The sequence below is a fragment of the Artemia sp. Qi Xiang Cuo genome, chromosome 3, assembly GCF_049724085.1.
Source record: "Artemia sp. Qi Xiang Cuo chromosome 3, ASM4972408v1, whole genome shotgun sequence".
NCBI classification, from domain to species: Eukaryota; Metazoa; Arthropoda; class Branchiopoda; order Anostraca; family Artemiidae; genus Artemia; species Artemia sp. Qi Xiang Cuo.
In genome coordinates, this window is record NC_142796.1 from 53,457,398 (window position 1) to 53,482,932 (window position 25,535).

At 34.9% G+C, this 25,535-nt stretch overlaps 2 protein-coding genes across 3 annotated transcripts in view; one reads left to right on the top strand and one right to left on the bottom strand.

Annotated features, from left to right (window-relative positions):
- mRpL16 (mitochondrial ribosomal protein L16) overlaps nucleotides 1-4,220 on the top strand; it is a 165,663-nt gene extending 161,443 nt beyond the window's left edge. Inside the window, exon 6 of the mRNA XM_089086145.1 lies at nucleotides 3,981-4,220. Within this exon, the coding sequence (XP_088942271.1) occupies nucleotides 3,981-4,196 (216 nt within the window). The 3' untranslated portion in view covers nucleotides 4,197-4,220. The remainder of the gene's footprint in view (nucleotides 1-3,980) is intronic.
- A 17,376-nt stretch (nucleotides 4,221-21,596) lies between these two features.
- LOC148954272 (uncharacterized) overlaps nucleotides 21,597-25,535 on the bottom strand; it is a 114,182-nt gene continuing 110,243 nt past the window's right edge. For both annotated transcript variants that reach the window (XM_089086151.1, XM_089086150.1), the window contains exon 7: nucleotides 21,597-22,396. In XM_089086151.1, coding sequence (XP_088942277.1) covers nucleotides 22,305-22,396 — 92 coding nt within the window. In that variant the 3' untranslated portion in view covers nucleotides 21,597-22,304. The remainder of the gene's footprint in view (nucleotides 22,397-25,535) is intronic.

Consider the following 25,535-nt stretch of genomic DNA (forward strand, 5'->3'; position numbering starts at 1 on the left):
AAAGTTTCTCGGGTCTTCAGGATATAGCATAATGCAGCCGTAAATTTGGATTTTCAATTGTTATCTTTTTCCGGCATGATTCTAATGTTCAAAGCTTTTTATTGCCTATTTTATACCTTTATTATCTCCTTTTATTTTTGTTAATTTTATTTTTTCTTGTTGAGTTTTAATATTTAATAGTTATATTGAATTTTCATATGTTGATAGAGTGCCTCATGGCAGGTGCATAGTCCAATTTCTTGGACTACCTCTTTTCTTGCCTTTCCTCTTTTCTTGTCGCATACAGAGGCACTTTTTTCGGGCAGGTTCTAATTTTTTGGGGTAAGGGTTACAAATTCGAAAGAAACGGAAAGTAGAGTGATTGTATGCAAATATGAAAAACAAAATTATAGGAGTAGTTGTTTAATTTCAGAAAAGTTCAGGAAGGGGTACAATTTTGAAAGCAAACGTCCTGTGTACAACCCTGCTATTGTTTAATATTTTTCGAGATGACAAAATTAACAACAATGCTCAATATTTCGCTCTTGATCTATCATTCCCTATTATGATCCTTAAAAGAAGTGATTGAGTATCATTTTGGAAGCTACGGGCTGGTCTCTTGAGGGCCGAAGCTTGGGCTCGTACATGACTAGAAAATTTTATCTAAAATGTTAAATAAGTAATAAAAGTAAATAATAGAGTTTGAAAGCAATTTAGCAAAAACAACAAAAACAGCTCCCTCAAACTAAGCCAAAACAAATGAGAGATCCCGAGACATAATTTAGAACGTCTGGCTATTTTTGGGGTTTAACGGAGTGGCAAAACCGTGGCGCATCCCTTTTCTAACTTTTTTCCTATTCTAAATTTTACACACTAATGTCAAAATGTCAAAATAATGTACTCGAATATCAAAATAAGAAAAAACAAGGATATTTAGAGCCAGTGAAAATGAAAATTCAATGCAAATATTTTGGCCGGGACGCTTCACCGTCCTGAGTACAAAAAAAAAAAAAAAATCTTAAGAAAACAACCAATAAAATAAATAAAAACCAAACCATAAAAATCACCACTAAGTTAAGAGTAAGATCTTTCCAAGTAAGGGTGAAGGAGTAACTGAATTAAAAATCAAATAATGAATAGCAATTCCAGAAATTAAATCCGAGTTCATTTTATTTAAAGCTTTTTTAAAAGCCAATCTCTTATCAGGTCATCACTTATCATCTAGCCTTTGGCTAGGTTGTAAAATATTATAATGCAGAAAATCTGATTTCATTATTTCATTGTAAATGGGGCTCAAATTACTTTCTCCCGTTTGAAGGGCTAATTTTCATATTGTTGTTAATTTTGACTGCCAGCCATTCAGGCTAAGTCAGTGTGGTATCAGAAATTATCTATTGCTCTAATGTCTTTTGCTACCCATTTGGTAAAAGTGTGAACATACTGTTTGAATACATCCACTAGTCATTCAGATCTGCCGAAACCTTTCCCCAACACTTTCGTTCTTGCGCTGCTCGCAAAGGTGGTGTTATGTCCCTGTTCAAGCATGTCAGAGACCTGAGCGAAGGGAACCCTCCAAAAATAGAAGCAGCAAGATCGGAATCTGGTGAAATGCTTGAAGATGAAAGTGCACAACTAGAAAGATGGAAGGAGCACTTTGCAAAGCTGCTGAACGCTGATAGAGTAGATGTTGATCCTGACCTGCTATCGTCCGCTGAGCAAACCATTCGCGAGACTCATCCGGATCCCCCTTCAGTGGAAGAGATACAGAAAGCTCTGCAGAGAAGAAAAAACAACAAGGTGCCTTGAATCGGTGGGATCACCGTCGAGTTGCTGAAGTTCGGAGGACCAGCAATGCTTCTTCGGCTACACATGATTTTCTCTTTGTCTGGACAACGAAGATAATACCGCAAGATTGGAAAGAAGGATTAGTCCTTCCTCAATGGAAGTGCAAAAGCAGCAGAAGCGATTGCTTCAATTACAGAGGAATCACCCTCCTATCAATCCAGTAAATTGTTTGCCATGAATCTACTGAACAGAAGCACCCAATTCCTCGGCAAATGCCGCCAGATTCAGCAAGCGGGTTTCATGCCTAACAGGTCCACGACCAAGCAGATCTTCACCATCTGTCAGGTTTTGGAAAAAGCCCGTGAGTTCCAACGTACAGCATATATTGCCTTTGTAGACTTCAAATTAGCCTCTGATTTGGTTGACCGTGATTCTCTCTGGCTGATACATGAACGAACAGGACTCCTTGACAAGTATTGCCGTCTGTTCAAGGCCTTCTATACTAGATACTTAGATCTCTGTCCAGGTAAATGGTCGTCGTAGCCCAGTATTTGAAATAAATACTAGTGTGGGGCAAGGATGTGCTGCTGCCCCCAAACTTTTCAACGCCGTCATCGATTACGTAATGGTCCAAACCACAAACCATCTCCACTTTGGACTGCAGTTTGGCGAGCGAGTCCTAAGTGATTGCGACCACGCGGATTATATGGCTCTGATATGCACCTCTGCAGCTGAACTTGAAAAAGCCCTTACCACACTTTCGGAAGAAGCATCTAAAGTGGACCTGAAAATAAGCTGGCAAAAGACTAAGATAATGATCATCGATCTGGCAGACGCAACCTCGAGCTCAACTGCATTCAGCATATTAGGACAGACTGTTGAAGTTTTGAAATCGTTCAGGTACCTTGGCTTCGTCATCACAGACAGCGGATTTATCGAAGCTGAAAGTCAGTCCCGTATCGTAAATGACACCTCAATCATGGCCCGACTCTGTCCCTCCGTCTGGTCGAAGCCCGGCATTACCCGGAGAACAAAAATGCGTATTTACAACACCACTGTAAACCAAGTTCTTGGCTATGGTGCTGAGACGTGGCATGTTGCCGATTTGGTCCAAAACGCTATAGACGTGGCTCAAACAATGTTTTTCAGGCGAATCCAAGGGATTAAGTGGTATGACCTTGTCTCCAAAACCCAACTACTTTCACTTACCAACCAGACACCCAACTCATTTCAACTCGCTGCACGAACTCTTTGGTCGTTCGGCAACTTAGCCCGCATTCCAGCAGAAACGCCAGCCAGAATATCTTTAGTTTTGATCCCTCCATGCGCGGCTAGAAGTGCTTGCATGGAAGAGCTCGTTCTAGATGAAAGGACACCATGGTCACTTCCTGTCATTGATCGATAAACCTTGGATCTATCTCCTCAAATATTTCAAAGTCTACTCTGATGTCTTGCTCTGTTCCCTTCAGTAAAGTGGGATCATCCTGCTCCGATACAGCTGCTGAATCTTCTGTGATGCCAAAACGTATCCGAGATATCACTATTTTAGCTTTGTATGATTTATGTTTAAAAAAAAACAATTTTGATAATAAAAATTCAATTTTTTGCGAAAAAATATATAAAATGTATTTTGAAACAAGAGATAAAAGTCTAATGCAAATATTATGTTATTATAAATAAAAAAAAGTAAATATAGAAATTAATTAAACATCTAAAAATACTAACAAAAAAGATATTAGGAATCAAATAGGATGTAAAGTAATAAATAGGACGAATGGATGAACTTTTACTACCCATCATATATGTAGGAAAACGATGGTGTAAACACAAAAAGAAGGATAATGAAAACTAAATTACCTGCAAAACAATGCATCATCGTACACGTGCAATAGATACATACATGGCTTGTATATAAACAATATAAGCAAATGTATATAAGCAAATCTCAGCAAGAAGGGGTCTGTAATCCTCAGACGTGGAGCAACTTCAGATTCTCTAAACCAAATTGTTATTCGGAGAAAATGGTTAGCAAACTTAAACTATGATGTGCCAAATAAACGTCTGACATTGACGTATCGACATCTGCATCCCAGAATTGGACTAGTCGATAGAGCTCGTGGGTTTCAGGAGGTATAATGTATCAAAAAAGGTACATAACCTCCATTGAGTTACCGCAGTCGAAACAGCATTTATTTTTCGTTTGTTTTTTTTTTCAGGTGAAAGGCTTTCTTACCATGCTTGCTGAGAAATTGCCATTCAAGGCAAAAGTCGTCAACTACGAAATGATTCAAAAAGAAAAAGAGCAGAAGCAGCTGTTAGAAAAACTGAACGAGAATGAATATTCTAGAAAATATTTCATCAGAAATAATATGCTTGGCTGCTGGGATTATGTATCACCTTATGAAGTGGAGTGGGATGGGAGATTTAGATAAGATAAATTAAACTTCTTTCTTTCATTTGGTCGTTTTTCTTGTATTTCTCAGTTTCGTTTAGTTATATAAAATAAAAAAAAAGAAATTATTTTCATAAGGTTTGATGTTAAAAATTGTGCTTGAATTTTATTGGTTCTTGTGGGTGACGTATATTGGTTATACAACCATATCATGGTTGCATCAGCAGCTATAACCTAGTAAAGAGTGGATCACAGTATATGTTAGCCGAAAGTTTAAAAATGAATTTTGAAAAAAAAATACAAAAAAGTATTTGAATCTTAAAGGTGATGAAAATATGATAGCCCTGTTTGGTTTTATCTATAGTTATTATAGGAGCCGTCCTAGCCAAGTGGTTAGCACACTTACCCTGAAATCCTTTTTTCGTGAGGAGAATGGTTCGAGTCTTGGCGTCGCTGGTTATTTGGTTTTGAACCTGGGTCAGGGGTGTAACCTTAGTCAGAATCGACCCAGCTCTAAATGGGTACCTGAAGAAATCCAGGGAAGGTGAACACGAAGGGTGTGCGAATGCACAAGGTGGCTGACCCCAACCCCTCAGTGCACATCCTGGCTGAAGGGCCATGAAACGGAGATCAGCACTGCTGGTAAGGACTGTAAAGTCTAATGCCGCATTCTTTACCTTTTTATCTTGTTTTACAGGTTGCAAAAACAATTATTTAGGAATTTTGAAAAATATTTTGAAACTCTTTGGATATGGATTATGAAATGAAACTGTTTGAAACCTTGGATTTTAGTAAAAAGTGCACGATTGAAACTGCCGTGATCAAAATTATTTTTGTATGGGTAGCAGTGACGAATTTCCTTTTTTTTCAATTATTTCTAAGCGTGTAAAGCACTTTTTGATAATGAACTGTAAATAAAAAGCTACCGGTACTAGTAGTAACTCAAACTTTAAAAAACTAAACTTTGATAAAGTTATATGCATCAAAATATCGGTTTTTATGGTGATCCCAACTTTAAAATTGGCCCGGCAAAAGTGAGGAACCTCAGAAAATTTGTCCAATCTTAGAAGAAGGGCAAAATCTCCCCCAAAATAGAAACTAAAATATTTCAAGTTTTTATTACGTATAAACTCGTCAAAAACAAAAAACACAGTATTTTTACTCCCAAGAAACCAATTATTTTCAAGAATTTGCACCCTGTCTCAAACTTACTTTTCCTGAATTTGTTGAATAAAAAACGAGAAAAAAACTAAAATATAGGCAGTAAAACAACTTTGAATGCTTTTTTTCTTTCGTCTGGCTGTCAATACAGCTGTTCGTGATGATTTCTCCGAAGAAAAAAATTCTTTTCATATAATTACGTGGTAAAACGTTTGCTTAAATTTCTTATAACATCCTTTTCATCATCATCATCATAATACATTTTATAGTAAATATAATACAAACAAAAGCATAGGAAAAAGAAAAATCCGGGTCCCCACAAGCAAGCTTGTGGGTGGATCCATTAAACATTTATAAGACTGACACCTGACAACATACACAAAAATGATTCAATGAATTAAAATAACCCAGTAACTATCAGCTAGAAAATGGCAAAAATCGGACAAAATAAGTGAAAAAAGAAACAATATGAAAAGGAGAAAAGGCGGAAAATGAAGAAAGGAGGGAATAAAACTACGGAAAGACCCGCCAAGAAACTGCCTTCGCAGAGATAAATAGAGGGACATCAGAAAAGATAGAGTTCCATAGTAGAATGGATTGATAAACAGGAGACTTCTGAGCTGTTGTTATCACATTATTCGTTAAAGTACCACGTAAAACCAAATCAGATTTTTTGAATTTGTCAGGTGGAAACTTGCATAACAGAATATACTTTAAAAAATGAGGATTCAACTTTAATGAAAAAGACCACAATATTCAGTTATAGAGTTTTTTGAAGCAGTGGGCCACAAATTCGAAAAAAACGCGGGTGAGCAATCAGCGAAAAAATAAGTTAATAACTTATGGCAACAAACAGCTTAAGAAGGTTTAGCCTTCCATCGAAGATTGAATTGTCTTTGCGAATCAATAAGTTGTTAATTATTGAATTTTACGAACGAAAGTTATGTCAAATTTTCTTTTATGGTTCAACGCGGAAACATCGACAAAACTTTATACTGCCCCAAGACTTCATAATTTCGCAACAACTAAAATAAAAATCCAAAACTAAATACGCTAAAAAATATCTTCAGTTTTACTACTAGTGGGCCCCAAATTAAAAAAAAAACGTGGGTGAACAATTAGCAAAAAAAAACTTGGTAACAAAAAGCTTAAGTTAATTTAGCCTTCTTTTGAAGATTGAGTTGTCTTTGGGAATAAACAGGTTGTTAATGATTGAATTTTACGGACGAAAACGATGTCAAATCTAATTAATTAGTATCGCATATATTCTTATGGTTTGACGTAGCAACATTGACAAAATTTTAAACTACCCTAAAATCTTTATAATTTCGGATCAGCTAAATGAAAAATCTTAGAAAACTACGATGTCGAGTATGAACATACCTAAGATGGATTTAGGGGCCAAAAGTTTGACATTTTGATGTCAAATTTTACTAATTAGTATTACTTATTTTTGTATCGCTTAGGTGGTAGTACTATTTATTGCTTAAGTGGCAATATTGACTTAAATGTGAAACTGCCCTATAAATTTGGGTCAGGTAAAAGAAAAATTTTGAAGATCGCAGTGTCGGTTATGATAGGCCTAAGATGGGTTCAGAGGGAAAACGTTTGACATTTTAATGTCAAATCCAAATAATTAATATTACTTATTTTTTGTGGTTCAACGCGGCAATATTTACAAAAATGAGAAAATACCCTAGAAACTTCATACTTTCGAAACAGCTAAAACGAAAATTTTAGGAAATCGCAGTGTCAGGTATAAATAGACCTAAGAAGGATCCAGGGGGGAAATGTTTGACGTTTTGATGTCAATTTTAACTAATTAGTATTGCTTTTTTCTTGTTCAAAGTGGCAACATTGACAAAAATATGAAACTGCCCTAGAAAATCGCAGTGTCATGTATGAATAGACGTAAGATGGCTCCAGAGGGAAAGCTTTTGACATGCTAATGTCAAATTGACATTTTAAGCGAACATTGAGAAAGGGAAGGAAAATAACAATATCCTTTTGAAACCGGATTTGGTTTTCTATACAAAATTTTAACCTAGTTAAAAAGAACAAAAAGTTAAATTCTATCCAAAATTAATAAGTGTTAATAAGTGAGTGTTAATTAATTAAAAAAAAAGGTTAAATTATATTTAATATTATTTCATATATGTATGCATGTAAAATTTTAAGCCAGAAAAAATATGCAAGATATATTGCAAGGAAAATCTCTGATGGTGGTTTTATATTATAGCTTTGTAATGAAATCTTATTACGAATAAATCCCTCATGGAACCCGATTTTGAAGCTATCTTCAAACTTGGAGGGGCCCTGGGATTAAATTTAACGGCAGAAAGAATTGATTTATTTGTTATTTTACTTATTAGTAAAAAGCTAATCGGCAATGGAAATTAATCATTTCTGTTAGATTTTAACATTAAAAGATGAAATTTCTTGAAATTGATTTGAAAAGTTAAACAACAACCTTGGTTGTTTTGACAAAACACAATTTTACCAGAAAAAGCAATATGTTTTTATTTCTAGCAGAAGTGAACTGGAAATTCAGTGACGCAAAGATCACTGTTTTCTTTGGAAGCGCGAAGATCGCTTTTTTCATTAAACAGCTTGAAATGTGGCCTGCAAACTGAAATACTACTTCTATCGAAGCGAGATTTGGGACCACATTATTTTCTATTTTCCAATTTTGACTTTGACTCAGGTGGTGGCCCTTTGGGACATCAGTAATGGGTTTCAACCTTTTTCTGGTCTTGGCACGCTAAAAAGGATAGTTGAAAAAAAGTATTTTTTTTTTATCTGTTGATTTAAGAGGCTCGTTATGAAAATTTCTGCCATAATTGTTGCATTTTTAATTGTTGGTCAATCATTTGGAGTGTTAACTAAAATAGGATTTTTCTATTGATTTTACCGTGAACAAGGCAATCTTCTTGAAGTTGAGCAACAGGCCTAAACAACAAGCTTTTACTTTTTGCAAATAATATCTCCGGGCGAAAAAGAGAAATTGTGTTTATTTGTTTAAAGAAAGCCCAGATGGAAATTTCGGTTTCTTTTTGGTAGCTGCGTTCCATACGTATAATTAATAAAAGATATATTGGTCAAAACAACAACAACAAAGTAAAACAGACAAAAAAGAAAAAGCAGAGTTTGCAAAAGAAACATTAGAACCCCTTTGGTACATCAGTAATGGCTTTGAAGACCTGTTTCTGTTCATGGCAATATAAAAATGATGATTGAAGGAATCACTTTTGTTCTGTAGAAATAGAAGACTCATGATGAAATTTTCAGTCGGAAATTTATTATTTTATCCTTTGAATTTATCACTCAATCATTTAAAAAGTTAAGACTTAGTAAAAATAAACTCTTTATATCAGTTAGACCCTTATCTGCATCACCCCATTTTAGAAGTCTTGTATCACACCCATTGTCGAGTATGGATGCCCTCTGTATACTGGTACTCCGAAAACGTTGCTGGCACCATTCCAAAAGATCAAAATAGAGCTAAGGCAGGTTTTGTTGTTCTCCATGACTCTCCAGTCTGTTAGTGAAAGTTTTGATATAGCGTCGATGCATGTTTTATACAAGTACTTAAATTCGCCTCCTTCTCTAGAGATTTTTCGTATTGTGCCTCCAATTGTCCAAACAACAAGACAGACACAAAGGAACACAACTCATTCAAAATATCTTGATCATGGCAAGCAGAGAACAGAGTCCTTGAAGAACAGCTTCATTCAACGTTGCACTTCGATCTGGAATGATCTTCCTAAGGAAGTTATCCCTAAAGTTCTTATGTTGACTCTTTCAAAAGAAGATTCAATAGTCATCTGAAAACCTCGATAAAAGACTCGATCAGATATTCACTTTGTAAATGGCGCTGCTAATTTAGGAATAAAAAAAGTTTTATCATGAATAATTTAAGTTTCTTGAAGTTGAACAATAAACTTAACACAAATTTTTTTTGACAAAGAAGCACAGTTTAAATGGAATTGAACTGAATGTTTGACGATGCAGGTATCTCCTTTTCTCAATGACTTAAAATCTGGCTTGTGAAGGAAAATTCAAATTCTGTTTCAGAACCCATTTTTAGTAGACCACATGAATTTTTAGCAGCCCATATTGAAGCTGTATTAGGATGGAGACTCTGGGACGTCAATGATCAGTTTAGAGATCCATATCTGTGCTTAAAGCGCTGAAAATACGCATTAATAAAAAATTGTAATTCATTCCGATGTTTTACGGTTTTGCATACTGTTATGTCCGTGTTAAAAATATAGAAGCAATGTTGTAAGGGTATTTAAATACACTCTAAATTAAATACCCAAATTCCTTCAAACATTTTGTGTAAACTTTGTCCTAGACATATAATTCTTTTAATATTCGGAATGGTACTTCCAGAGAATGTTTGCATTTATCATTTGTAAATTTAATGGGCTTGTCGTGAAATATTGGGTTAGGGACAATATATTTATTAGCAAATTACTTTTTCTTTATAAAGCGCCTCAATATAGTTGATAGGAGTTTCCTTATGTTGATATTTAAATATATGTCAATTTGAATAGTCAAGTAATTTCAAAAAATATGCATAAACTGTTTCCTATATGAATATTTCTCTTACCAATTGGTAGTGGTACCTTCAAAGGGTGTTCTGATTTTCGATTTGTAAATTTAAGAGGCTCGTGATGAAATCTTGTGTTAGAAACAATCTTTTTAGTTGCCTTTTTAATTGTTTTTTTCTTATTGTGAAGCTCTTTTCTTGCTAAGTGTTAAGCTCTTTTCTAAGTATTAAAATACATTCCAAATTAAATGCTCAAATACTTTCAGAAATTCTGCATAACAGTTTCCGAGATGCATATTCCTCTTAATGTTAGGGGGTGGTACTTTCAGAGGGTGTTGCAATTTTTAATACGTAATTAAATAGGCTCGTGCTGAGTTTTTGCGTTCGGAAAGTTTGTTTAGTAGCCTTTTCACTTATAACTCAGTAATTAAAAAATGGTATGAGGCAACGAAAATGAAACTTCACTATTGACTGAATGTTCAACAAGTGAACTTCCTTAAATAAGCTCAAACTACACGTTTTTCTATGTTTTTTTTAGTGCAGTTCTGCCTGACAGAGTGATATCTTTCAGATTTTATTGGCAGCGAACCAAATATTTGACAACACGATGCTTCATTTTTTCCGTCCACTGCTCGAAATCTGGTGAATTTAGGTCAAATCTCGTGAAAGTGAGATTTGACTACTGTGCCGGCTGATGATGCTATTTGAAACATTGAAGATCAGTTCGAAATTCTGTATTTGTCCTTGGCACTCTGAAAAAGGAAGCAAACAACATTATTAATTCCTTCTTGTTTTGAATGAAATTATCAGAGGCAGTGTTGTGGTACTGCCAAGGTAAAAGGCTATCTGACTTCCATGTATTTATATGGAAGGGATGGCTGTAGAAGCTGAGGAGGCTTATTTGATTGGAAATTGAAAGTTCTAGCGCGTTTTTTCAGAGTGATTTGAGGGCAACCAGCCATCCTCCTGTTCTCTTACAGTCATGTAACTTCTTTATGTCTAGTTTACTTGTTGGTATAAGCCTAGGGATCCAGGAGTACATAAGGGAACATGTTAAGAAAACAATGCTTAATTCGTAATACGCAGAATAATTCTAGTTAACATATTTTTCAGGGGACCTTTATCTTCACTTCTTTCCTTGTATTTCCAGTTTTTCTATTACATTTCTAAATATTTGTGCCTATTCTCTAGGTCTTGAAAATCGTTCATAAACAACCGCCATCTCATCTAACCAAACCTAACCTAACTTAACCTCATTTATCACTATTTCTCTGTTGATACGCTTTTGTGAGAAATAATTAGATGGCACTGATGGTGTTTAGTTACATGTAAAGATTATTTGAAAACGGACAAGTCGAAACCATGTCTATTTTTCAGAACTTTGTTTGAAAATATTTTACAACAGTGAAAGAGGTGAAGATAAAGACTCTCCCCTTGCAAAATGTGTTAACTAGGATTATTCTGAATATTATGAAGTAAGAATTGTGTTCTTAACTTTCTTCCTTATGTACTGCTGGAACCCTAGGCTTATACCTTCTTTTTATTCTGAACACTTCGCATGAGCGGGGTAGTCCTAAATACATCACAGTGGTTTCACTCGATTGGAAATTGGTATTTCTGGGGTCCTTTTTCGAAAGTGATTGGAGGGAAACCAGCCACACTCCTGTATGTTTTCCGCTACTTGTCCCTTTTTCTGCCACCTGTTTCTACGTCGGTCCTGGATACCAGATTCCATTTTGCTGTATTTTTTAAAAATGTTTTTTTTTTTTAACAGCATCCACTTTTAAACTAGATCAACTAGATATGGTCTGTTGAACTGGATGTGTCCCAGTTGGAACATGTGTTCACGACAACAGTGTCATCTATTTGTTAATAAATAACAGATTGCAGAAGCCGATCAGAAAATAAATACTTAGACAAGGAGAAATGATGGAGGAATTAGTGGCAATTGGCATATTTGAAAGTATATTACCTGTTGAAAGAATTATCAAGGATGGAGATTCAAGTCACGCAATAGCACACGGGAAGACCAATAGTAAAAGTAAAAACAGTGCCTATAGTGAAGGTTTGAATAATGCAAAAAGAAAAGAAGAAAAAGCTGATGAGAAAGAAATTACTGAGCAAAAAAAAAACAAAAAAACAGACAAGATGTTTATGCCACCTCTAAAATTGATCTTTATTAGAAAAGGCAAACCCATCTTTTTAATAATTATAAGTATCGTTCCCGCATAGTAACCAAAAATTCAGAAACGGATTGTGAAAAAAAAGATCAAGTGAGGGAAAGTCATCGATTAAAATGATTCAGGAATCGTAACTATATTTTCGATTAATCTGAAGTTTAATTTTTTTTTACTGTAAGGCACAATGATTAAATAACCAGTGTGGGTCGTTTCCAAGCATAATATAACGTTAAACAAGATAATGCATCTTTAATGAATGGTTAGCCTACTACAGTGCATTGGCAATGGAACTCTCCTCTGGAGAATCAGGATTGAAATTCAAGTCACTATGTAGTTATAGTGATATGGAATTGTTGGAACCGTTGGTCCTGGGTTGTTTAAGACAAATGCCCTTCCCAGATTCTTTTCTTTTGGGTCCCTTAATTATTCTCTTTTTCCCCTGGTTATAATTATTAATTTTCCCTTAATTTCAGCTACGCCATTTTTTCCTTCGTTAACTGTGTAGGGTGTTAAACAAAACACGAGGCTTTAATTGCGCAGTTAGGGATGATTCATCATAGCTAAAAGTTACTTTCAGATAACAAGTTTGGTCCGAATCGTTGAGGGGGGGAGGAAAGAAGGGGTATAAAGCCGATTCATTTGAAGTAAGGCAGTAATTGGTAAGCATTTGGATTGGCTGGAAAAATCCACCTACCGCCCGCGCAGGCTGCGGTTGAGTGGTTTAGGGGAGAATTATGATTGCGTGGATTTAGTTCTGATATATGCGTGATTGAATACAATAAGCTTTTTTACACTATATAATCTTTGACTTTTTAGCCTAGGTAGAGTCCGAGGAGATAGTTAGAAATATTAGCGGTAACCCAGGATGAATACCCGCGGCCTTAGAGTGGCCCTTTGACCGTTCGTTCACGTTATCGTACCCTGAGGCAGGGTGTATTGTAAATTGGGTACTGACATACCCGATATTTAGAGAATCGTTGGGGTAAGCGCGGGCATCCCACTATAATTTAGCGCCGCCAGGGGCTTTGCTCTCTAGTAAGTAGTGTAGCACCATTTTTGCACCAACAAGTGGTGACACCCGTCCCTTACCACACCAATACTGGTGGCAGCGAAAAAGGAGCTATCAGTGGCACTGATAACAAAAGAACGAGCGCTTCCGAAAAGACTGGTGAAAATTAGCCTACAGCATAGGCTATAGGCTGTAAAAATCGGCACCGAAAGACAGAATTGAAAGATTGCGAATTTAAAATTTGATGACCCAGGCTCCTACCTAGGAACGACGCAGTGCATGAGAACGGGCAGAGCCCCCTTTCATTACCTCCTTTCATCAAGGTATGGGCTGAGCCTAAACGGAAATTAGAGAAAAAGAAAAAAAATACGGAATTATGAAGATCTAGAATGGGTCATGTTAGACAATAATAGAAAAGAATAATGTGAAATTAATTGAGTTTGAGTTTACAGTGGGGGAATCTCCGTATTAGAAAGTATTACAGGATTTAAGGACAGATAACGAAACGTTGAAAGTTGGATTATTATTTGAGTAAATTGGGGGACTTACATATAATCTTCAGTGACGAAGGTTATAAGATTATTGAAGACGGCAAATTAGGAGGATTTGTCAGTTTGGTGCGCACATTTGAGAAGGAAGGTGGGAGGAACCTGTCCTATTAAGTAATCAGCCTAAGAGGAGATTACATTTGGAGTACGAGTATCCAGGGAGGATACATGATTTGTTTTACAGGGTAGTTCCATTGTTTGAGCTTAGTCCAGCTAATTCACTAGTGGAATATTTGCGGGGTTCTTTGGTTTACTTTCTTATCCAACCCCTGTTAATTTCTTTTTCGGAGATATATTTCACTCGCGTAAAACTGCTTGCTGCGAAAGAAGTCGTTATTCCCTAATGAAGTCTAGATATTCCGGTTATTTGGAAATTTGTTGAATATTATTACACAGAGCTGATAATAGACAATATTAATTGTTTACCATAATATTTGTTCGTGTCAATTGTTGAACTTGCCGAGATGGACTAATTGATTAAGAGATAATATAATCAGAAAGGAGTATACGCGGTAAAATGAGGGGGTACGAACTCACCTCTCAGATGCTGTGCAAAATGAAGGGGAGTTGCGGGTAAGATATAATATAGATACGAAACGAAGAAATATGGACTGTAAGATACCGGCTTATTTATGGAGTAAAAGTTCGGGCACAGGCATTCGCTCAAACATAGTTAATAATGACGAATTTCTAAAAATGATGGAATCTAGCTGTCAGAAAGATAGCGATGAAGCGGAAAAATTAGCGAGACAATATAACGCGGTATTTGAGATGGAAAAAGCAGCGGTTGACAAAGCCAATGGTTGTTGAAAGAGCTGAAGGACGTCGGTCATTAATTCTTCAAGAATTACGTTTGCTAAGGGAAAATAAGTTATATAGAAAACATATCGGTAAGCCTGAAGAACATATTCGGGATCTAGAAACTGAATTAAATTTGACTTGCAACTCTAGTCGGGAGGAAGATATCGCTCTCGAAGAGTATGGGGAGGTACAGAAAAAAGAGAAACAAAACCTACGAAGAGGTAAACAAAAAGGTTAACAAAATACAATTGGAAATTATTGGAAAGTATCTTTTACTAAATGAAAAAAACGCTAGAATCAATCGCGAGAAAAAGGAAATTACTAAACATTAAATACTTTTACGAAAAAACATACTACTACATTGACTACGGGGGGAGGTTGACCGGCCAATACAACAAATTGGAAGGTTGTGCTGCCCTGTCAGAAGAATGAAATGCTTGATACTCAAAATGTTCATAATCTAGTTAAATTTGATTCCTCAGGACCTATTTCCAAAAATTGCCATAATAGAGATGAGAAAGTAATCAATAAAAGAACAAATTGGGCTATAGCCAATTATAAAGGAAACATTGACGAGTTTGTGAGATCACATAAAATAGAAGGAAAATTAAACGGAAAATTGACCGAAATGGTAATTGACTCAGGGAGTGAGCAAACTTTTGTGCGAATAGACCTAATTAAAAAAACGGAAATAAACCATAAAAATAATATTACAACAGTATGTTACTATGGAGATAAGCACCAATGCCCGTCTGCTTGGGTAAGAATAGAAATTGCAAAGAAGGACGGTACGGTCCAGAGAAAAACGATAAAAGTAGGCTTAGTACCTACTCTAGCAGTAGTTGTTTTAGTAGGAGGAGACTTTGGAGATATTGGAAATCTCCTATCCTTAAAAGTGACTTCTTTAACAGTGGGAAAATTACAAAACTACACTAAGACAAAAAAATATACAACTTCGTTGACTATGGAGGGAGGTGGACCGGCCCATAAAACAAATTAGGAGACTGCGCCCCCCGGTCAGAAAAACGAAATGCTTGGTATTCATGTTCAAAATGATGATAATAAACAAAAATGGGATGCGGAAGTAAAGAGACCACATTATATTGAAAATAAGACGCGCGAAAATGATTTTTCGGTAAAATTTCCAGAAAATTGAAAACTTGAGAACACTTTTAACGAGTATGAGACGCCGAAAAATGTTCGCCAAAATGAAGCGCTCATTATACCAGAGAAAACGACACGAAATTTATTGTACGCGCTTTTCCTCGTAAAGTGCGAGAAATTTTAGTACAATATGATAAACCAAATGTCGGAGTTCAGTTCCCATTTGACGACGAAATATTTGTTTCTGTGGTAAAAGAAAAAGAAAACTAAAAGAGAGAAAAAAGATGCAAAGCGAACTACAATAACGAAAGGCAGTCGAAGATGATAGACACTGGAGTCCAATTCGAATCTAATGATGATTTATTTTGCGCCATGGAAAAAATTGAGAAAAGTGAAAAAGAACAAATAAATGCAAAAAAGAGACAAAATTTGGAGATTCAGCCTGCAGTTGGGACAAATAAAAATATTATCTGGGCTGTGCCTAGCTAATATAAATAATAGGGGGGGCAAAGAGGTCTAAGACCCAGTGTAAAATTTAAAAAACGGCAGTATGACGAAATAGCTTAAAATGTAGAAAAAGGCCCAAGAAACATTAAAAAAAAGTACAGACAATGATGAAATAGAGTTGTCTTATCAACAACGGGTTTCGGAAAGATGGGGAGATACTGAATTTTTGGGTTGGATTGAAGAAATCTGGGAAGGAATCTGAGACTGGTTTTATCAACTCAAAAGAGATTTTGATCCTTTATGAGGGGAGGAGTCCCTTGGGGAAGATCCCCTCCGGGAAGGCAGGAAAGATGGCCCTTTTCTTCAATGCACAACTGGCGGACGAGTTGTGATCCCTTTACTGAAGCCTTGTCTTTCCAGTATTCAATATTATCTTTATCCCTCATCACCGAGCATTATTCATTCGATTATTTTAGGGGATAGGACCCAGAAAAAAGCGATTCACGGTTCGCTCAGATTGTACTTCATTTCCCTGAACCCCTATCGTTTTCGGAGGCCTGTGTATTTTCGGCCTTGGACTGTTTCAAATTGTGCCAAAGGGCAATTTACGTTTTAAGTGAGAAGTGGTGTTGTTTCCACCGATGGAAATTAAGAGGCTAGTGCAGCCAATTTTTCATGATGGTTGGCATCATCGAATGTGTCAGAAACTGATTCTCTGCTCCTCTCAAATGTAAATTCGTGAGAGCGAGAAAATTTGTATTTTTGATTGTGCTGCGCACGATCATTTTCTACGAATCTTGGGGACTTCAACTTTCAAAACCAAATGCAGATGACATACGATAGAGACAATGGTGGCTCTACGGTAGAGACGTATGGATGACGACGGATCCTGAGCCAAGCGGTGGAAGTACAGGCACTGGCGGAAGAAAGAAGGGAAGATATAAGTTTGGTGATTTTGAAGTTGGTGTTATTTATTTTATGTCTGAGTTTCCGGCCAATCCACCGGGAAAGCGGCCATTTATCTTAGAAGGGAGGTGTTAGAACCGTTGCTGCTGGGTTGCTTCAGATAAATGCCCTTTCAAGATTCTTTTCTTTTGGGTCCCTTAATTATTCTCTTTCCCCCCTGGTATATTAATTTTCCCTTAATTTCGGCTGCGCCATTTTTTCCTTCGTTAACTGCGTAGGGTGTTAACAAACCACGAGGCTTTAATTGCGCAGTTAGGGATGATTCACCATAGTTAAAAGTTACTTTCAGATAACGAGTTTGGTCCAAATTGTCGGGGGGGGGAAGGGGTATAAAGACGATTCATTTGAAATAAGGCAGTAATTGGTAAGCATTTGGATTGGCTGGAAAAATCCACCTACCGCCCGCGCAGGCTGCGGTTGAGCGATTTAAGGAAAATTGATTGTGTAGATTTAGTTCTGATATATGCGTGATTGAATACAGTAAGCTTTTTTATACTATATAATCTTTGGCTTTTTATCCTAGGTAGAGACCGAGGAGATAGTTAGAAATATTAGCGGTAACCCATTAGCGGTAGTTAACTTAATATAGTTAACAAGTTTTTGAACAGAAAACTGGTTAGCGTAAACAGAGAATTGTTACTTGTAAGAGAAATTTGTTATGTTTGACGGAAAATTTGCCGCTTCTAGGAAAAATGTCTTTCTATTAAGAAAAACTTGTTACTTACAAGAGAAAGTTATTAGTATTGAGTAAAACTTTGTTAGCATTAAGTAAAAATTTGTTAGTATTAAGGAAAAGTTGTTACTTCTATGGAAAAAAATTGGCATTGTTAAGCAAAACTTGCTACTTCTAACAGAAAAAACTTGCTACTTCTAACAGAAAACTTGCTAGCATAAACAAAAAATAGTTACTATTAAGTAAAACTTTGTTGTTATTGAGGAAAAGGATGTTCCTTCTAAGAAAAAGTTTTGTTAGTATTAAGTAAAACTTTGTTAGTATTAAGGGAAAACTAGTTACTTATAAGAAAAAATTTGTTAGTATTAAGAAAAACTTGCTACTTCTAACAGAAGACTTGTTAGCGTAAACAAAAAATTGTTTCTTCTAAGAAAAATTTGTATTCTTTGACGGAAAACTTGCTGGTATTTCTTACTATTAAGAAATACCTGCTACATCCATTAAACATTTGCTAGTATTAAGTAAAACTTTGTTAGTATTAAGGAAAAAGTTGTTACTTCTAAGAAGAAATTTGTTAGTGTTAAGAAAAACTTGCTACTTCTAACATAAAACTTGTTAGAGTAAACAGAAAATTGTTGCTTATAATAGAAATTTGTTATTTTTGCCGAAAAACTTGCTGCTAACAGATAAAATTTCATCCTCTTAAGTAAAACTGGTGGCTTCCAAAGGGAACTTGGAATCGCCAAGTAAAACTGTGTTAATATTAAGGTAAAAAGTAGTTGCTTTTATAAAACAATTTGTTACTGTCAAGAAAAACTTATTTCTTTTAGCTAAAAACTTGTTAGCATAAACAGGAAGCTTTTACTTCTAAGGAAAATTTGTTATTTTTGACGGAAAAATTTGCTGCTATTAGAAAAATTTCTTACTATTAAGAAAAACCTGTTATTTCCAAGAGATACTTGATAGTGTTAAGTAAAACAGGGGCTCTACTTAGAATTCAGAATTATTGCTACTTGTGTATTAAGCCTACCACACTCCGATTAATCATATAAAAAATACTGGAACACCTGGAATCCTGGGAATCTTGCCAGGGCATGTTGTCGGAATCTTGCCAAGGCATGCCGTAGAAATCCTATGGGAATCTACTAGGGATGACTTTAAAATACTATGGGAATCTGCTAAGGATGACTTTAAAATCCTATGGGAATCTGCTAGGGATGACTTTAAAATCCATGTTAATCTGTTAGGGATGACTTTAGAAGCAGTGAAGGGATACTGCTATTGTGAACACATGAAAATCACTCTCTTATTCTTATTCATATCACGTTCTTGATCTTTTTTGTGATCTTGAGATTTCCTCGTCTCCGAGAAAAAAAAACAAAGCAACATTCTTTGAGACAGTAAAAATTGTCAAACTAATTAAAAAAACACAATTCTTAATATTATTTGTATCTGCTTTATTTCTTATAATATCGTCTTTTTTGTTACAATATCTCCTTTATTTATTTTGCTTTTGATTTACACTGTGTTTAGAGTAAAAGACTCATTTTTCAGAACGATAAAAAGCTAAACGATGTATTTTGTTACTGCCATGCCTAAAGGACACATATGACATTGTTAAACTTTTGATATAATTCTTAAAAGCATTAATGCAATTATTTTTATACCGAAATTTTTTATCTTTAATTATAATATATTATAATTATAATGTAGTTAATTCTATAGAATTATTAATCTTTTCTGAAAGGTAGGATCAGCAGGAAAGTGGATGTTCAATCATGTTCAATCAAGATCACTTTGATCTTCCTTTGAGAACAACCTTGCAAATTGCTCTGACAATTATCTTATAAATATCAAAATGTGAGCATTAAACCTTTAGGTCTAAATGTACGACCAGATGCGACTTTTTGGGAGAATACGACGATTCATGTGCTTTTCCAGCTGGGTTTTGCAGACAAATCGAACCCTAGCTATTTTATAGTCCAGAAAAGAGTTCAAAACAGACAGAAAGTTTCAGGTTGAATCGAGCTAAACTTAGTGGATCTTGGATTGCACCCACCTCAATTTGTTTCTGAATCAGTTCCAATCTTATCCCCCATTCGCTGCCTTACCTCCAGATATGAAAAAAATTTGTCCCCTACATTACTAAAAAAATTAACAAACCATCCTGATATTTTCTCTGTTCTTATTTCCTACAGTGCTTTCTATGTTTTTTACTTACTCGCTCCTTTTCCTTATATTTCTAATAGCCCGTTTAAATTCAAAATTCATGTATTTTGTATGCATTTCAACTAGGTTTACCTGTTACTTACCCTCTTTGACCTTCTTGATGCTTGTTTTTTCCTGTTAGTTGTTTTTTACCCCGAAATTCGTCTGTTGTGGCTTGTAATTGAAATATCCTAAAATAACTAAAACTTTGAAAATAAAAATTGACAATTCAATGTTAAATGAAAAAGACCTTCATATTCAATTTTTGGCAGTAGCGGGTGCAAAATTAAAAAAAAAGAAACACGGGTGAGAAATCAGCAACAATAAGCCAAAAAAAATGGCCCTAAACAGCTTAATAAGCTTTAGTTTTCATTTTAAAGGGAGAGCTGTCTTTTTGAATGAACAGATTGTCAATATTAGAATGTTTAGAGACGAAAGGCGTTTTCAAATTTGATTAAGGCGTTTTCCACTAACAAACCGGATTCTTAAAACACGATTGACTTCGATTGACACTTCTTTGTTCCAAATCCACAATCTTCCTTTCGAGCGTAGTTGTTGAATTCACATTCTAGATTATGAACGTATAATCCTGATTGTCAGTGGAACAGAATTTTCATAATCTTGATTATCAGCGGAATAGCAAATTTGCAATTCCGATTGTGATTTTACAATTCGGTTTATCAGTGGAAAAGGCCTTAATAACCTTTGCTTATTTATTTTTACGGTTCAACGCTGCAACACTGATGAAAATGTGGTAATGCCCTAAATACTTGTTAATTTCGAAATAACCAACAGAAAATCTTAGAACATTACGGTTTTGAGATATGAATAGACATATGATGGGTATAGGGGAGAATTTATTTTTCATTTTTATGTTCTTGGTATTTCAATCAAAGTCAAATTTTGATCAATTTAAATTATACTAAATTTTAGCTTTCTTTTAACTGTTTAAGTTCCGCTGAATACTGCTACAGTGGCAGTAATGGCAGTAGGTTTATTCTTACCGTGCCAACTTAAAAGCACAAATGTATCTTTCTATTCGGCTTTGTGTATAATTTTCTTAAATCCTTTGAAAATTATTTCACTTCTTTAATAAATTATTTAAGAAAGATAAGAATAATTTAGAAATGAGTCATAAATTCAGTCAAACGTTTAATTTCACTCTGTTCTAAATTCGGAATTCTGCCTTACCTTCTGATGTGGCCCTGTCCTCCATTTTACAGCCTGGTTATGCCATTTTCTAACACAAAATCGTTATAATTGCAGCAGTACAAGGAAAAAAATTGTAACATGTGGCTATTAACCATAACTTTTGGGCAGGGGGAGAAATCTGTACTGATTTTCTTCGTCTATATTTTGGGGTAAATTTCTTCTGTTTTCCCCTATAGGCCTACGATATCTTTTTTTTTTTAAGAAAAAGAATATATGAAATGAAAAATGTCTCTGTTTCAAATATTCTGTTCTAAAGTCCTTGTAAAATTATTTCATAAAGCTTTTCTATGACGCATTAAATAGGCAGTTTACAAATGTGATTAAAATCCAATCAAATGTTTAATTTTATACAATACAAAACTTCATAGAGCATGAGTAATAAATTAACAGTATTAATATTTGGCAAAATTCAGTCGAAATCGAAGCCAAACATACCATCTTAAGCCCCGTCTAGATTGGTGTAAAAAGGACTCTATAGCTTAGGAGGCTTAAGCAAAAATTGTCGAATAGCCACTCCCAATTTGTAACCGGTTATTGCTTGAAGAGTAAGATGAAGAAGAAAACGTTACTGCAATATAACGTTATTCATCTTATTCATATTATTAGTAAAATATGAAAGGTCTTTTTTACCGTTATTCACCTTAAGACAAGCCACTGCACAAATTAAGACGGGGCCTATTAATGGAACATTATTCATCATACTGCGACTGGATCCAAAAATAAATGTTGACTCAAAATGCAAATTAGTAACACAGAGAAACAGAGTGTTTATTCGTAAAATTTCATACCATAAGGAAAACTCCATACTTCTCAATGGCTTAAGATTTCGCACGCAGGAGGATAGCCAATCAAGTGCTAGAAAGACAAAATTATTTTGCTTTCCTTTCTAACATGCGCCTAACGAATAACCTGATTAGCTTACGAAAATACGTCGCAAATGTAAACCAATGAATTTGAAGCATATTTTTTATCACGGAACTATAGCAAAGTAATTTTTCTTTTTCTCTGTTTTTGTTCTGTGTTAAAATCCAAAACTTCTCTAATTGATCAACAGCGGATAGGCGACGCTCTGCGACATTCACGGTACATCATAAATTGAGAAAAGCCTGCAAAAAACACGTGAAGAAGTCCAGGTAAACCAGAATTTAATTCGGCTTTCTCACTTTCCATTTAAAACTGTCCCTTGCGTCATGGTACCAAACTTTCGTAAAAATTCACTCCTAATTTTTTTCACATGTTGTATTGCTCTTAAAAAAAGAAAACAGTAACTTCGATTCAGGCGATTTAGTAGTTATAAGGTGGATATGGTTGAGTTCCTGGATAATATGGACCAGGATATGCGTATCCATAAGCATATTGTTGTTTCTGAGGATAAACTGAAACAAGAAAAAAACATAGATTAAAATGTAGAGGCAAAATACAACTTTTATTCACTTAATAGGCTTGAGATAAAAAAAAAATCAGGTTTTAATTAACAGAGATAAGTATGTTAGACCCTTACTACGGATAATTATGTCTAGGGTGGATGAACTGTCGAGAGGTTAGAAGAGATATTTGTATTAAGTTCAAATGCTTTACAGTGGGCCCCCGATAATGTCCTAAAAAAAACCTTAGTCCAGAATACACGATACAGCTTAAATCATAATAACTCTTTTACTGGACTTTTTTCTGATATAATGACTTTTAGATATTTAGATTAATGTTACAAGTCTTTAGTTCTAGACTGCTAAGAAAGATCCCATGATCTATCTCGACTATTATTACTCTGAACATGAAGGACTCGTCGCAGCTCCCAGCCACCTAATACCAGCGCAGCACAAAGCTCTGTCAGCTTCTTCGTTATATCTATCTCATGGGTTTACCTCAAGGGAAAGACCTAAAAGCGTGAAACAGTTATTTGGCCCAAGAGTTTGGCCAAAGAAAAAACGTTAGGATGTTGTTTTAAAGGCACACCGTGACAGAAATGAAGAAGAATTAAGAAAAAGTACTTTTTGAATTCTACTCAAAATTGGAAATAAATTTCTAGTTTAGAATATATAAGAAAAATGTTTACTTTTAAGTGGGAGATTCTAAGTGGATCAAATCAAAGTAGTTGTAATTTTTGGATTTATTTTTCAAAATTCAGCACTTAAAATAAGAAAAAAATTGTCGAATTTAGAGTGCGAACTAAAAGATTTAAACTAATGCTGGTGTAGGAAAATTATTTCGTCGTACTCGTGCGAAAAAAGAAATTGCAGCTATTAATCCAAAAGATGGAAAGCAAAGAGAAACAAAATACTTTTTAGGTTGACCAGCAGTTGTTTTTTTTTTTTTTTTTTTTTTAATTAGCGATAGCCTATCATAAAAATGGCAAAAAATTTTATATTAAAATTTAATTTTCTAGCTCAATCTAAAAGTAAGAAGAGGAACATAAAATATTTTATGGGACAATCAGAAACTTCTGAGTATCTTCAAAAAAAAAAATTAATAATAATAAGTAAACGGACGGAACCACTCTGTTTAAGCGGAACATACTTAGTTCAAGAATGTTGGCTATGGAGGCTATCAGTTTAAACGGAACATACTCACTTTAAGAATGTAGGCTATGAATCTTATTTGAAAAACCAAATTCACATACCAGCTTTTGAATTACATAACCAAAGTGACCACATGCAGTAAACTATGTCGTACACCCGGTTTAAAAAATGTATGTTTAATCCACTAGTAAGATCTAATTGACTACATGCCTAAAACTAACCAAGTTTAAAAAGAGGTACAATTCACAAAAAGGGAATTTTGTCCATACAGAATAACAATGAAAGGATAACAAAACTCTACATTTTTTATATCTTGCACCTTTCCCAATCACAATATGAATTAATTTGACCTTTATTGTCATGACGTCGATAACTCGAATGTCAGAACCATTTTGCATGATATTCGTTTTGCATCAGCAGCTTAAAAATTGACATTAAATATTTTTTGTTAAACAAAAATATCACTCGTATTACTGACATTATATTGGAAAGGGACTATGAATTTAAAAATATCTAATTTTATTCTCCCTTTATAGATTTTGTATCTCCTTTCGAAATGGGTCAGCAGTAAGCCTACTCGTATAGACAGGTAGACTATACTGGGTGATTCAATATAACAATCTGGCCCCATTCAATAAAACATTATAACAATCTGATTCAGTATAACAATCTTAGCATGTAGCTTATTGTAGCTTACCATTTTGGGCACTTCAGCGGCAGCAATTCAAAAGAGGGTGTGGAAAATATCTTGCAAAACTGATATTTATAGCCTTTAGTCCTAAACACAGTCAGTAGCACTAATCGAAGGATGGGGACAATTGCCCACCCTAGATTTGAAAAATACATTTTCTTGGTATCGTCACTGAAAAAGTCAAAGAAAACAAAATTTTGCCCCTCCCACTATATGTTGAAAAGTAACTTTTTTGAACATTTTCATCAAAAAAATAAAAATAGAATATGCCCCCTCCCTTACATTTTGGGGAATTGGTCCCTTCTGAACTCACTACGATTAAATGATTGGTTCAGTCCATTTTCCTCCACCTTATTTGGTTCCAAAGAGACTTATAAGCTCCAGATTTTTCTAAAATATTTTAAATCAGCCTTTTCTACGCCTAAAATAGTGGAAAAATTGAGTATTGGATATCAAAATTGTTCTGCCATAGCTATAATCTAGCAAAATCCGAAACCCAGTCCGTTTTCCTATATCATATTTGGCTTTAAATAGACTTATAAACTTCAGATCTTTACGAAATGTTTTATATCCATCTTTTTTACTTTTGAAAAGAGTAAAAAAAAAAATGCAACTCGTGATATCCAAATTGCTTCTGTCAAGATTATAACCATGCTAAACCCGGAACGCGTTTTTTTTTTTTTTTTGCCCTTCAGTCAACTTCAAGTACTGCAATATAACATCCCTAGGGTTATTCCAGTCACGCCATGACCAGTGGCATCAATCCATGGAAAGTAATGGGCAGGGTAAGGCTATTTATCAGTTATTTAGAATGAAGATACTAAAACGGAAATATTACCCCCCCCCCCCCAAAAAAAAAATGGTAATACTGATTATAACGTCAATAGAAATATGCTAGGGCGATTTGTTACTGATTTTAGGCATTGTTTTTTCAACAAAAATACTTTAAATAATGGGCATGTATAGGTTTTTGGTCCTATTTTAAATGATTGTATACCTATGAAAGCACTTAGAAATCTGAAATTGTTTATTTGGTTGGAATTAGTTAAAAAGCTCATTGTTAAAATGTCTTTATTTGGTACTCCTGTACTAAACGCACTCTTTTATATACTGCAATGCATACCAGTCATGAAATAGACCGAGACGCGTGATGAAAAACAGGTTTACGCTGGCTTGTGGGATATAAACAAAGGCAAGAACTATATTTAAACTGTTGTTTTTGGGGGTTTAGGGGGGGGGAGGTACCTAGGTTAGGTTAGGTTACGTATTTAATATATGCTATGCTTTACCCCCTAAGGTGCAAATATA